This window comes from Ambystoma mexicanum, chromosome 6q (genome assembly GCF_040938575.1).
Source record: "Ambystoma mexicanum isolate Mex_15411 chromosome 6q, UKY_AmexF1_1, whole genome shotgun sequence".
Taxonomy (NCBI): Eukaryota; Metazoa; Chordata; class Amphibia; order Caudata; family Ambystomatidae; genus Ambystoma; species Ambystoma mexicanum.
This window is the reverse complement of record NC_090937.1, coordinates 1,423,851,365-1,423,864,987: the sequence shown is the minus strand read 5'-3', so window position 1 is coordinate 1,423,864,987 and position 13,623 is coordinate 1,423,851,365. Positions and strand designations below refer to the sequence as shown.

Here is a 13,623-nt window from a genome sequence, read left to right as displayed (position 1 = left end):
TATTGCAGTTCTTTTCCGTTAGTTCTTCCTTCTTGCTGCTACCTCTACTTACCCATCTTTGTCTCTACATCGGTAACTCATTCATCTCTGCTGCGGTCTCTTCACTCCCAAAATATTTTTCTCTCTCGCCACCTGTTTGTGCTGCGATCTTGCTCACTTTTTATCTCTACTGCACCTGCAGAACGGAGGTGCTGATGCGCAACAAATCTAACTTCAAAATCAGATGCAACTAGAACTTTGCGTCCAGTACATAAGACCGTTCATGCGTAACATGTCTTCTAGGGGTTTACTACTGCAACTTTTATGGAAAAGCACAGTTCAGCCGTGACGACTCATTCGGGTAAGTGCACTGTATACATTTGCGTTAGCATTAAGGAACATTCTTAGATCACCGTCTCAGGCAGTTAGCATGCGTTACGATTCACGCTCGACTTCACCCAGTGTTCTCCACCCGTACGAGTCACAATATTACCTTCCTCCCTGTATGAGTACTATGAACGGTCGACAAAACTCAAGGTATGTTTGCCTCATACCTGGGGAGTACATGGGGGTAGGGCACCTCTTGAGTTCGTAGGCATGGTGTCTAATTTTCCTGTTATTTTTAGCAACCCTCAGTTTTGAAAATATGGCATACACAACCACTAGAATGCCTGTCGGTTTTTTGGATACGTGCCCCTCCCCTTTCTGCAAGATGGCAAGTTCCTCGCCATTCGGTTTTGAAAATGAGGCAGTCGTTATTAATTGCTGTCATTTTACTTTGTCTCGCAAACATTAACACATTGTTGGTTTTTATTTACACGGGGTCCTATGAAATAGTGGTCCTGACAAAAGCGTTTCAGTAATCTATGTCGCGGAAACCCCTAGAGCTATTTGGCTAAGTTTTTATATGCTTGAATGTTATGCTATTTAGACATTGACCATGTTGCATGACAATTAGGATGCTTCGAGGAGTGATTGTATTACATTAAGCACAGTTGTGATGTTCAAAAGGTCCCTCAAGTTTAATTCAGAGTGTGAGTGGTATAACTGTTATACAGGTTTGTAGTTCCAATTAAGGCTCTATTCGGAGTAGTACAACTGTTAGGATCAGCACATAAAGCACCGCTTGCAAATGTTGCACACTATTTTAGAAATATGAGGTTTCATGCTGCATTTTTTTATTACACTTATTCTATTTCCTATTTGTTGTCTTAGTAGTGATTTATATAGCGCATTTATCCCATTAGTATGGCCTGGTTGTGCTTGAGGGTGAACGCCCTTGGGGACCGGAGTCCAAGTACGTAGAGTGTTGGGCTGAGTAAAATGCAGGTGCGGATTAGGTTGAGATAGGTGTGGTGGCCGTGCTCTATTAAGCAATCCAAGATAGGCAGGCATGTGGATGGGTGCTTAAGGGGTGGGGGTCTGGTAGGATGGTGGTGTCCAGCTAGACCGAATTTTATCGTAAATCATAGCTGCAGTCTGATGGCTGTTGTGCTTGGAGTATTAGAGTCTGCGGCTGGTGTCCACCTAGTGATGTTTGACTACGTACCTTGATGTTTCACTTGGTGCTTTGCGTTGGTGTTGCTGGGCAAAATAGAGTCATCCCGACTGTCCGAGGGTAGTACTTTATCATGCATTTGTAAAGTTTCTGTTGATTTCCTTTGTTGAGCTTAATATCTCGTTGTACGATAGGTATGAATAAATGAATCCTAGCAGATTACATTCTGAATGAAACCAATGACATAAATGAACTATGCTTGTCCGTGATTGCCTTGAAATAATGCACTACAAGGCTATTAGTCAAATCCTTTGAACGTAGTATTGTCAGTTGGATGGGCAAAGAACATTGTTGTGTTCTAGAAGGCATCTACTCCATTTTATTTTACAAATGTATAATGTGCACAAGCCCACAGGCATCAAAGCGCAGACAGAGACACAAGAGGCAACAGACAACAAGAGACGACCATAAAAAAATAAAAATTTAAAAATTGTCAGAAAAGCAGGGGGAAAAAACTCAGTTCAGGTGAAGAGCAGGTATTTTATTTTACACGTTTCAGTAGTGCAAATGTGGATTTTAAAAAACATGTAACTGCAGTAGGTCAGCCCAACATGTTGTTCATTGTCCCGTCACCACAAATGCCCTCCCGAGCCTCATCTCACCTTGCAGTATTCAGGCTATACTTTAGGTAAGGATGTCTGCCAAAGGTTAATATAATGTCTGAAAGGGACATTGCTACAAACTTCAACCATTGCAGATCTATAATCAAATGAACCTTGTGCATGCTCAACGGATACAAAGGTCTAGTGGCCTACAGATGGATTCACAGAAGGCTTGGAACAAAAGTGCGGAGGGTGATCCCTGCACATGTCGTACTTTCCACCCGACAAGAATTGCCAAGTACTTTGTGGGATTTAGCAGACATGGACAATATAATAATATCTTTGCAAAAGGATAAAATTTACATTTTTCTTTAAATAAAATAAGTGACAATTCCCATCATTTGATATACTTCTTTGAAGTTTTGGAAATTATTCCTGTAGCATCTTGTTATTCGTCAACAGTTTCCTCTTTAAAAAAAGCAACTAAAGATGAAAGCCGAACAAAATGTTTAGCCGGAAACAGAGGGGGGCTAATCTGGTGGCATACGTTAATATTTATCCCGTCAATTGACATACTACACCAGAAAGCAGAAAGGTAATCTTGAACACATGGAAAAAGGCATGCGTGACAAAATGGAGGTAGAGATGCTTCTCAATAGACCGCAAGAAGTAAAAATAAATAAATAAAAAGACTCCAACTGAATGATTGGATTCGTACGATACACTTGAAAACTCAATATCACCATGCTCTAAATTGTGAAACAGAAGCACGTGCATTGAACCAAATACCACAATATCTCCAAAAATGTCCAGCACGTATCATGAGGGACACCTTCCTACTGCTACGGCTTAATTTACTACCAACTCGAGAAGTGCTGGTAAGGACTAAACAGCTCCAAAAGGCATTGATATTTTGTAGATTCTGCTCACAACGGACCAAACAGAGACAATTCAACATATCATCATTGTCTGTCCCGTCCTCAATGAGGGCTGCGCATGAATGTGTATGAAATCTGTGTTGTGTGGCAAACTTGCATTGCATATTAACTTTGAGCACATTCCCACTGTTTTGTCCCCTTGTCTCTTGTAGAGCCCTTTCTGACAAATTGCCCGCCATTCACTGCTAACTCCTCGGTCCATGGTTTCTCTGCTTCTCTCACTGTATTCTTCCCCACCTCTACACATTGTGTGTCAAAGCTAGATTAAAACAAAATCGGTGCATCCAGGAACCGACTACACGCATTAGAGGATGCAAGGGGAAAATAGCTTGTGCATGCAGACATTCCAGCGCAGAGATGCACGAGTAGGGAATTTACAAAAGGCCATCCCAAACTGACTAAGATCACTTGCAACTGCTGTGTCAACGCTTTTCCTACATCAACGTAGGCCAGGGAAAACAATGTTGATAATTGATGCAAGCCCAGTATTGCACAATTGCATGTGCACTTAGTACATCTCAATTTGCCCATTTCCGTTTGGCTCATTTCATTTCTTGGCCACAGGAGGAAGGAAGCCAGTGCATTCTATGTACCCTCCCACACATCTTAGTCCAAGCAGGAATGCCAATCACAGTGTCGAATAGCGTGAATGTTCTTAGGTTAAAATTCTGAGCAGGCCTGTGACCAATTGGTCAGTTTTGTGTCTACGACTATAGTAATGCATTCTCCTCCCCCATTTAAATTCCTTCATGAGATAACGCTCCGTTTTACTCTTCGGCCATTTAATTTCTTGTCCACACGCCGAGATGGGGCTGCCAGCGCTTCCTCTGTACCAGACATTGCAGTCTGTCACAGTGTATTGCCCAGCAGAAACAGGTCCACTTTGGTAATGGGCGACGTGTGCAGATCTTAAAAGTGTATCAAACGGTCCCCCACCAAATCAAGAAACAAATTCCCAATCCTCTTGATCTTCTCACTTTGCTCTGTGTTGATGCAAATAAGAAAACATAAGCCATATGCAATAAGAATGTAACCCACTCTCATTTGTGCACATTTATTGTGGTTGCCCGACACTGGGACAAGCAGGTGGTCTGTTGTACAGACCACCTGTTCCAAAACAAGTAAACATGCGTATTAAGAAACTGCAATTGAACCATTATCACTTGTCAATTAAAAGGATATTCTTATTGCCATGATTAGATTGTCAAAAAATGTAGGCGTTATTTTCAAATTATAGTCTCTCAATTTGTAAGTTTTTGTTCACACTTAATGTTCAAGCCATCACATGCTCATTCGAATTTTCTTTTTATTTTCTTTTTTGTGTGTGTCATTTTCCCGTTGAGGCACAGTCAGACCACACCACAAACAAGGGATGCCGGCCGCAAAATGACATTTCTGAAGATTTGAAGTTGCAACCATCAAACAACGTACTCATGAAAGATGCCAACGTGCGGTGATAAGCATTTGAGTTAAACACCATTGCATATCCGTGAAAAGTCTTCCAGTACCATTGCTACACCGCAGGAGACATTTACAGAATAGGTAATTAATGCAGATCAATATCTTTCCCAGCCAACCTCATCAAAGCCTGCATTGCATGTTCAAGAGACCAATTTCACGGGTTACATCCCATGCACCAGAAAACTCCTTTATAAGTGCTAAAAAATATTTTGAATAATCTTGACCCAGAATACATTAGGTGTCGCGCAGAAGAAATAACTACCATATTTGAGGAAAGTGAATTAGTAAAAGAGGGCATATTGTGGGTGCCTAAATATATACTTTAAGGGCCTCTTGCTGGATATTTTGAAGATTGTGAAATGCACCCCATGAACTGATGATACAGCTTGTGGCAGGCAAAGATGATTATTTTTTAAAGCATAAGTAGAACCAGCTTAAAAATGCAAGGGACGTGTGAAGACTAATACTACAGCCTTTATTCCTCAGATCAAACTCTTGCACTACAGTTTATGAACTCATAGTACAAATACCATAGGGAATACTTCTTTCCTGTATTAGATGAGGTAAAGGGACAAGTGATGGCAGCACTGGACAACACCTTTGCATGAAAATGGTTCTGGTGGGTTTGTGTTGGGTCAGGGCGACAGCCCTGAATTTAGTACCAAAAAAATAAATTAAAATACAAAACACTTCAGATGATTTGTACACAAGGAAAATTCTAAACTCTGTGGTGGTCGAGCTTAAAGAACATACTTCCTCTCGATGGAGATTACTTTATTTTTTAATAAAACAAACATGAGTTCACTTCTATCCACCACAGAGCGAGAAACAGGAGAGGAAGAAGTGGTTGGAGCATGGGTTGCCGCCTCTTACAGACCTTATGAAGACTATGTGACATGACGCCAACTACAGATTTCAACCGCCTTACAGAATTTTGCCACAGGTGGTTTAGTGGTATTCCACAGTAGGTCTCAAATAGCATTGCATTCCAGCAACAATGGGATGGTGGAGAGGACAGGCATAACAGTCTTGACCCACAATGAAAACATGGGAGGCAAGAACTGGATCAACGGCAAAGGAAGGTAGAGGAGAGCGGCTAAAACAAAATAGAAAATATTGCAGAATGCAAAATTTGCACTCGCCAATGGCAATTTGTAAGTGACACTAGGTGAGTAAGAAATGGTGTTCTCTCTGTATGCATAGAATTAGTGGCAAGAAACGTATGCCTGGCTAGTAGCTTGCAACTTGAAATTTCGAACCCTGGTTATGGTTTAGCCGTCACCAAAAAAGGAAATTTAAAAATGTGTGTACGACCTTGCATTATTCATCATGGCAATGGAGATTCATGGCCGGATAACCAGGTCCTGACATATTGCCACAAAACTTTGCACAAAAAGAACGTCCTGCAAAGTCTGCCATTGTCACCAAACTTAGTAGCAGATAACATACTTGTGTGCTCTTCTTTAGATTCTGCTTTTTGTAATGTATTAAATGGCCATTTTATCAACCAATCAGCAATGCTTTCTGTGCATACATTAAATCTGTGCATCTCACAAAAAGTCACAGGCCCGACTAATTGTAAGGCTGCATTCTCGATTGGGTGGCAGACTTACACTGCTCATCCACCGTCTTGTCCAACACGGCTTACCCGTGGACTAAACTGCATCCAATTCAACATTCCCACCGATCCAACCACTAAAGTACTCACTTATGCCCATCCAGCCATGGTCAGAAGTTCCAAAAAATGAACTAAGGACAACCTTCTTCCCTTTCTGGATGGCCCGGAACTTAAACCCCCTTTCGCAAGTGACCCCAGCTCACTAGCTGAAATCTACTCCCACTAGAGCCATTGCTGCCATAGCCCCGATCCAAGCCAAAAAGGAGAAGGAAAAAAAATCTATGCACACCAAGTCTTGGTTCACGGAAGACTTACAAGCCCTTCGCACCAGCAAACGCCATGCTCTAACCAACTGGCAGTCTAAGCCCAGTGATTCCACTTTAGAAGAATTCAAAAGGCTATCAAAGCAATACAAAAAAGCTATATTAAAAGCAAAGTCCAACTCCTTTAACCAACAGATCACTAATGCCAACTCCAAATCTAAGGAAATGTTCTCTATCTTTAAAGACCTCATCTCCCCTTCCACGATCCCCGATGAGATTATTAAAGACGAAGCTTGGTGCTCCAGGATACAGGCAACCCTGCTAAACAAAATTAAACTTCTACAAGATAAAATACAATCTCAATGTAAGGCACTCCCCAAGTACGACCATCTTGCTACACCTAACACCGCCACCCACAAACCCTCCACCCCTCTTCTCCTTCAGAGACGTCTCAGAACAGGAAGTCACAAATCTCGTCAAAACATCTCAAACCATCCTTGTGTAACGGAGACATTTTCCCATCTAACATTATCAAATACTGCGCCGATACCCTGGCTCCTCAACGCAGCATTTATCAATGCCTCTTGCCACAGATACAGTCCATTTCAACCTAAAAGATGCATGGGTCCGCCCCTTCTAAAAATAAATAAAAACCTCCCTGGATCCCACTTCCCCCTAATAACTACCGTCCTATCACCACCATCCCTTTCCTCCTTAAAATCGTAGATAAAGCAGCCCATAACGAGATCCAAAACTTCCTTGAGTCAACGCCATCCCAGGTAAGAGGCAATCAGGTTTCCGCAAAGGTCATGGCACCGAAACCGCCCTCCTTGACCTTGAAAACCAAATAACAGATAACGGACATAGGTCCAAGAGTAACAGAAGGGCTAGTTGGCCTATCGGCCGCGTTTGATCTCAAAATCCTTACCTCCCATCTCTAAACAGGCCTCCTCTTGGATAACCTCATTCCTAGAAGGCAGTGCCATGAAGGTTCTCTCGGATCAGGCAAACGCAGCTCCCGCCACTATCCACTGAGGTGTCCCCGAGGGCTGCTGCACAGCGCCTACTATCTACAACCGGTTTACAAAGCCACTCTTTGACAAGCTGGACTCCCTCGGCATAGCTTACACCAACTATGCCGACGATGCACAAGTACTCCTCCCTCTCACAGGATCTTACGACCAAGACTCAGCAGCCTCCCTCCTAATATATACCACCATCCAAGCTTGGATGGCAAGCCAATGGTCTGTGCCTCAATGGAGACAAACAGATCATCCTCATAGGCCCCAAAGAAATCCTGTCAAAACAACCAAAAATACTGCAACTTCACCATCAACAATACCATTATCCCCGTCTCCTCCTCCTCTGTGAAGACCCTTGGGGTCTTCACAGATTCCACTCTGTCAATGACACGACAGGACATTGCCATTGCCTCAGCCACCAAATAAATGCCATTAAACCATTCCTATCAAACCAAAACTGCCTTTCCATCGCTCAAGCAACCATTGGAGCTAAACTAGATTATTGCAATGCTCGCCTAGCAGGCACCTCGGCCAAAAATCTAAATTGGCTTCAAATAGTCCAAAACAACGCGCTCAGAGCAATCCTCAGTATCCTCAAAAGAGAACACATCATGCAGGCTAGATGGGTCGCCCACTGGCTCCCTGTTAAGGAGAGAATCAACTTCAAGACCCTCACCTTAACGCATAAATGCTTAAGCCTCTCTGCCCAGCCCTACCCAACGGAAACCACCATCAGAGATACCTCCCCGCGTCCTAAAAGAAGTCGCTACGCCAACCAACTGTGCATCCCACCCGTCAAAAGAGCCAAAGCAGAAGGGATTGGTTTTCCTCACTAAGCTCCCAAACTTTGGAACGCCTTACCCAAAACACTCAGGGCCAAGACCTCTCTCATAGCTTTCCGCAAACGCCTCAAAACCAAACTCTAACATACCTCCGCCTCCCCTTAACCCTTCCCCCATCGTTACTCTGCATGCATCTTCACCTCCATGTAAACATATATGTACATCTGCCTGTCATGTAACTAAGCTTTTTTCCTTTAACCAGCAACAATTATTTTGTCTGTAACAGCGCCACAATGCCTCAGGAGTGCTGCATGCTTTATAAATGTTAATTAATAAATAAACCAAACTCTTGTAGCCTTTTTGCATTTCACATAGGGTGATCAGGTCAGGTCTCAAAAGTTTTCACTCGTAGCTAATAATTGGCTAATGACAAACTCTTGATGAATAAGAAATGGTGCGCTGTGTGTATGCGTATAACTGATGAAGCAGGTGATTCTTCATGCTTGCAAAATCAAATATTTAAACCAAATCATGAGCTATATCAAATGTTAAAGCATATTAATGGAGTGTAAAGTTGGAGTTTGTGGGTGAAGCCATTGAGGCGATCTGTGTTTATGTGCAAGCTTGCGATTCCTGTATTTGTTAACAGCGTAGGCTAGCAACAAATTAGTGGTGGCATGAGGATAGGGCAGTGGCATCTTGTGCAACGGCAAAAGGGGCACCTTCCCAGAGCCACACCTTGGGAGGACGCCACATTATTGTGCCCCCACAAAAAAAAAAAAAAAAAAAAAAAAAAAATCATGCTATCCTATAGTGCACTGCTAAGGCTCTACGCTGAGCGTCTGACCTTGACAAGCACAGTGCCACTCTTTTACAGAAGATGCTCAGTGTGATGAGCACTTGTTGCAGATACAGGTGTTCATAAACAGAGTTAGCCTTTCTTCTCAGAGGTTGATTAAGCGTATTTAGCATCAGTATGGTGGCCTGCCATGAGCTCCGTTCTTCCAAACAAGGGTAGTAAAAACTGGCAGCCACCCAAAATAAACAGCATAAACAAAATATTTGTTACTCGTCAAGGGTCAATCATCACTAGCCAATGTCGAGTCGCAAGTGCACATTTTTAGGGCTGTTGTGATGCTGGAGGAATCTTCTTATCAACGTCTATTACAGTGATCTCTTCAGTGAAAGGCCCACATCTGGCTTCACCAGCAGTGAGCTCTCTCTCCATTACCAGTCTACACCGCAAAGCGAGGGCATCAAGCTACTTACAACACCTTTACATCGTGGCAGCAGTGATGGGGGAAATCAGGAAGCAATGATATATGGCATTTATAACGCTCCGGTAAACAAGGGTTTCTAGGCGCAAAATATTTGCTAAATCATCAGGGAGCGTTGGGCACAGGGAGTACTTCACTCTTTGTTCAGCGTCCACTGACCAGCACTGATGGTTTCTTGGAGCTGCCCTAATCGAGACTGTGGGCATTAGCTGCAGGCCAAGATGGACACCCTGCTCAGCACCAGATTGTTGCAGTAACTTTCCCGGGCAAACGTGTTGAGCTTTACCAGATTGGCAGGGCTCACGCTTTTTGTGCCCAGTAGGAAGCCGGCTCGGCCCCCAGCTCAAAGGCCCACAACAGGTCCCACCAGCAGTGAGCTCTCTCCAATACCAGCCTACACCACAACGCGAGGGCATCGAGCCACTTCCAACCCCTTTAGATTGTGGCAGCAGTGATGGGTGACTCGTGAGGAAGCAATATTTGTCATCCGCTCCCGCTTGGGAGCTAAATCATCTGTGGTGAGCGTTGGGCACAGCGAGCACTTCAATCTTTGTTCAGCGTTACGCTGACCAGCACGATTGTTTCTTGGAGCTGCCCTAATCTAGCCTGTGGCATTAGCTGCAGGCCAAGATGGACATCCTGCTCAGCATCGGAGTGCCGCGGGAGGTTTCCCTGGCAACCATGTCGCACTGTGTCCGATTGGCTGGGCGCACTCTTGGTAGCTGGCAGATGAGGAAGCAGCCTCCTGACTTACAGCCTGCTACTCCACAAATGTGGGCCACTCCACCTCTACGCTCGCTGCGGATCTACCAGTGAGTGATGGCTTAACTTTTCCACCGCCTCCGCCACTAACAGCTTATGAACCAAAACTGTGCCCATCTCACTGTGCCTTCTTTGCCTCACCCAATCTACTACTTTCACTACATTTTGTGTCCCTTTTAGAAATTCGAATTTAGGTGCGTGTACCTCTTTGCACCCCATTTTGCATTGACTCTCGTGTTCTTGGCGTCCTTCTTGTAACTACTAGACCGCCTGGTGAGTTTGGGCTAGGATTGTGCAGCCACTGCTCTTTCCTTCAACTATCCTCTGCTGCCCTGCCCCTATGGCACCGAACATCTCCCCCAACTTCTCTAACTGGTACACCATCACCTACCCCCCTCTATCTCGAAGTTTGGAAGAAAAAAGCATTAAAAAGATCCTGACCAGTAACCCTGGCCTACACCTATGTCTGTGCAACTTCTAGACAGGTCTTCACCGATATCCTCTTCTCTGTCCCCTCCCCAGATCTATGGACTCCTCATCTCTACTCTCCCCTTTCACATCCTCTACCAATAATGATGGCACCAAATGGGAAGTCCTCTTAGCGGACTATGCATCGTACAGGTGTATCCTTAATATCTATCACACTGGCACTATCTTGGTTCAGCGTCCTCAACCCAACATCCTCCTCTTTGACCGGCACCTGCCCTCCCTCATTAACTTTCTTCCCACATCTGCTACTCCCTCTTCCACTCTGCCCACCCCCCTCCGACTGGTGTACCACGCCCCTGTACCCATCCTCGAAAACCTTCAAAAGGTGGAGACATCCATCTAGCCACACTAAATGCTCGTTCAGCAAACACTCTGCCGACATCCGCCTTTTTTCTTGAAGACTTGGACATCCTCACTCTTACCGAGATGTGCTTCAATGCCAGCAGAGTCCATGCTTTTGACTCCCTTCTCCATGATGGCTACAAGATCTCTCCAAGCCTCGCCCCAACCGTGCCGTCGGTGCGGTTGCCCGATTTTCCCCGAGTGGGTCCCTTCCTCCCTCATACCCACCAAACCTTGTACTTGCTTTGAGAGCCTGGTTTGCAAGCTGGTCATCTCCCCCTCACTGACGATCAAGGGCAGCAAGGGGGGAGAACAGGAACAACACGGGCAGCAAGGGGGGGGCACAGAACATCACAGGCAGCAAGAAGAGGGTGAGGTTCCAAGACATCTGAAATTCAAAACTGCAATGTTCAGCAAGTGGGTCTGCATCACTGTTCTCATCTGAGGCTGTTCCTGGCATGCTTATTATCCAACAGCAAAACTGTCTCCATCAGTTAACTGCAAAAACGGAACGTATGTGATGTAATAAAATTTAACATTTTAAAAACAATGGCTAAATTAATTCCACAGGCTGAAGGTATTCGATGACATTTGAAAAGATATGAAATCACCAATGAGATGAAAAAATATACGTTTGCAATAGAATTCATAAATATCTCCTTATAAATAGGATGCTTAGAATTAACATCTTATTTTCTTCTGCAGAAAACTGCTCAGATAGATTAATTTAATCAAGAGACACACAAAATCCCAATGACTGCTTAAAAATGGTCTAGTAAGTAAAAGTGGGCGTGGCAAACGTCACTATGGACTGTACACGTGTATTTAGCGTTTCTCAGAGCTATGGCGCAGTTTATGAAGGATCAAAATGACTAGGAAGAAAGAAAGTTATTTCGAAAAAACCAAATAGTCAAGCCAAAACGAAATTAAAACACATAGGCAGAAAGGCACAGATGGGTCATCAGAGACCGCATCCGAGTCTTGCTTTGCGTGTAGATTAGCTCGGAGCGAGTTCCAAAAGTAAGAGCCTTTACGGTGGAAAGATCACCCCCAATGCAGGATACATGTTCGATAGTATATGGGGTTGCAGTGTATGGAAAGCTATCCTTAAACAGCTCGTAGACAGGTGCGCACCCACTGATTGCAGTAGCTTCTGAAATCATGAATCGGGTCCATCAGTAACATTTTCGATTTCTTCCAATGGAGCATAAAGAATCAGAACATTTTAAAAACGATCTTCATTGTCAATCGCCCTGCAACGAGATGGATATGCCTTTGTGGACCGCAATAATAGTTCAAAGTACAACGACTAGTACACGCCCCCTTTCAGCAGCATCTTTCCAAACGAAAAGGCTCACCCAAGCCTTGACTTTTACAAATGGGTGAACCAAGAGGGATGTTTGGTAAGGCAACTTCAAAAACAGCTCTGTCCCAGTGTCAAAGGTAAAGGTAACTTAACTGTAAAGGCACGACTCTGCAAGTTATCTATACTTTAAAATAATCACCAAGATACATGATCTGCGTGGTGGTTAGTTTCTGTGACTTTCAAAACACCCCTTCACGCACGGAATGTAAACAAGATAGCTTGACAGAGTCCCCTCAGCTCCAAAGTCAACTCATAATTGGCAACAGTCAGCAACCCCCTTCGGAGCATCCTGTTCCCGCCAGTGGATCCTCACCTCGTCCACAGTACGGCGGGGAAGGTGCAGCATGCCCAACAGCAGCTTCAGCTTGACGGCAGAGGACAAACCGTGGAAGCACAAGCGGATGTTGTCGATGACGGAGCCCGTGAGCAGGGAGGCTATACTCGGCGGCGCCCAAAGCTCGTCCACCGATCCCAGCTTGTTGTGTAGCCAGAGGCCGGTGTCGCTCTCCCTCATCGACGCCATCTTGGAAAAAGGAAGCCATTCTCAGCGGGCATTAGTTGCCATTAGAGGAACGGACCCAGCAACGTATCCTCATCATGTGATCTTAGGTGCCCACATTAGGTTCCCTGAAGCGACTGGGAGGCTGAACTTGAACTATCTTGGAATAGATCAGACACAAATTCTGCTGACAAGGGTACGCAGCCAGGCTATTTCAAAATTATTTGGGTTTATGTTTCTGAAAACCCGCCTAGATTAGAAGACACCAAAAGAACCTTTGGAAGCGAATACTTTTTTTTTTTGGGCACACGCAGGTTCATATGATGCAGTTTCATTCTTGTAGCTAGGGCAGTTTCTAGCCAACTTGCAAACTACACCTTTGTGTTGTGCGACAAATCCCCTCCTCAATGTGAATAAAATAAATAATTACTATATAATGAACCTGGTTTCATTACATTGTAATTCAAGTACTTTACAGGAGAATTCTAATGTGAAAACACAGCTGTTGCTGCCCAAGTAAATGGTTTTTCTGTCACCTGCTCTTAGGGAAGGCCTTACCTGAATGCAATTTCAAACTGTCTGTACTAGCACACTGCAGTGCGACCAACCTATCGGGGTCTGAGGGCCCACTGGCACTGTGTTGCAGGTGTTCTGTTCGTAACACCTCACTTGTATTTCACAATGGGTAATACTAGACTAAACATATGAATTATTTTCTGATAGAA

At 44.2% G+C, this 13,623-nt stretch overlaps 1 protein-coding gene across 1 annotated transcript in view; it reads right to left on the bottom strand.

Moving 5' to 3' along the window:
• Positions 1–12,967, bottom strand: part of NELFA (negative elongation factor complex member A) — a 386,029-nt gene extending 373,062 nt beyond the window's left edge. The window contains exon 1 of the mRNA XM_069632129.1: positions 12,713–12,967. Coding sequence (XP_069488230.1) covers positions 12,713–12,922 — 210 coding nt within the window. The 5' untranslated portion in view covers positions 12,923–12,967. The remainder of the gene's footprint in view (positions 1–12,712) is intronic.
• Between the last annotated feature and the right edge of the window lie 656 nt (positions 12,968–13,623).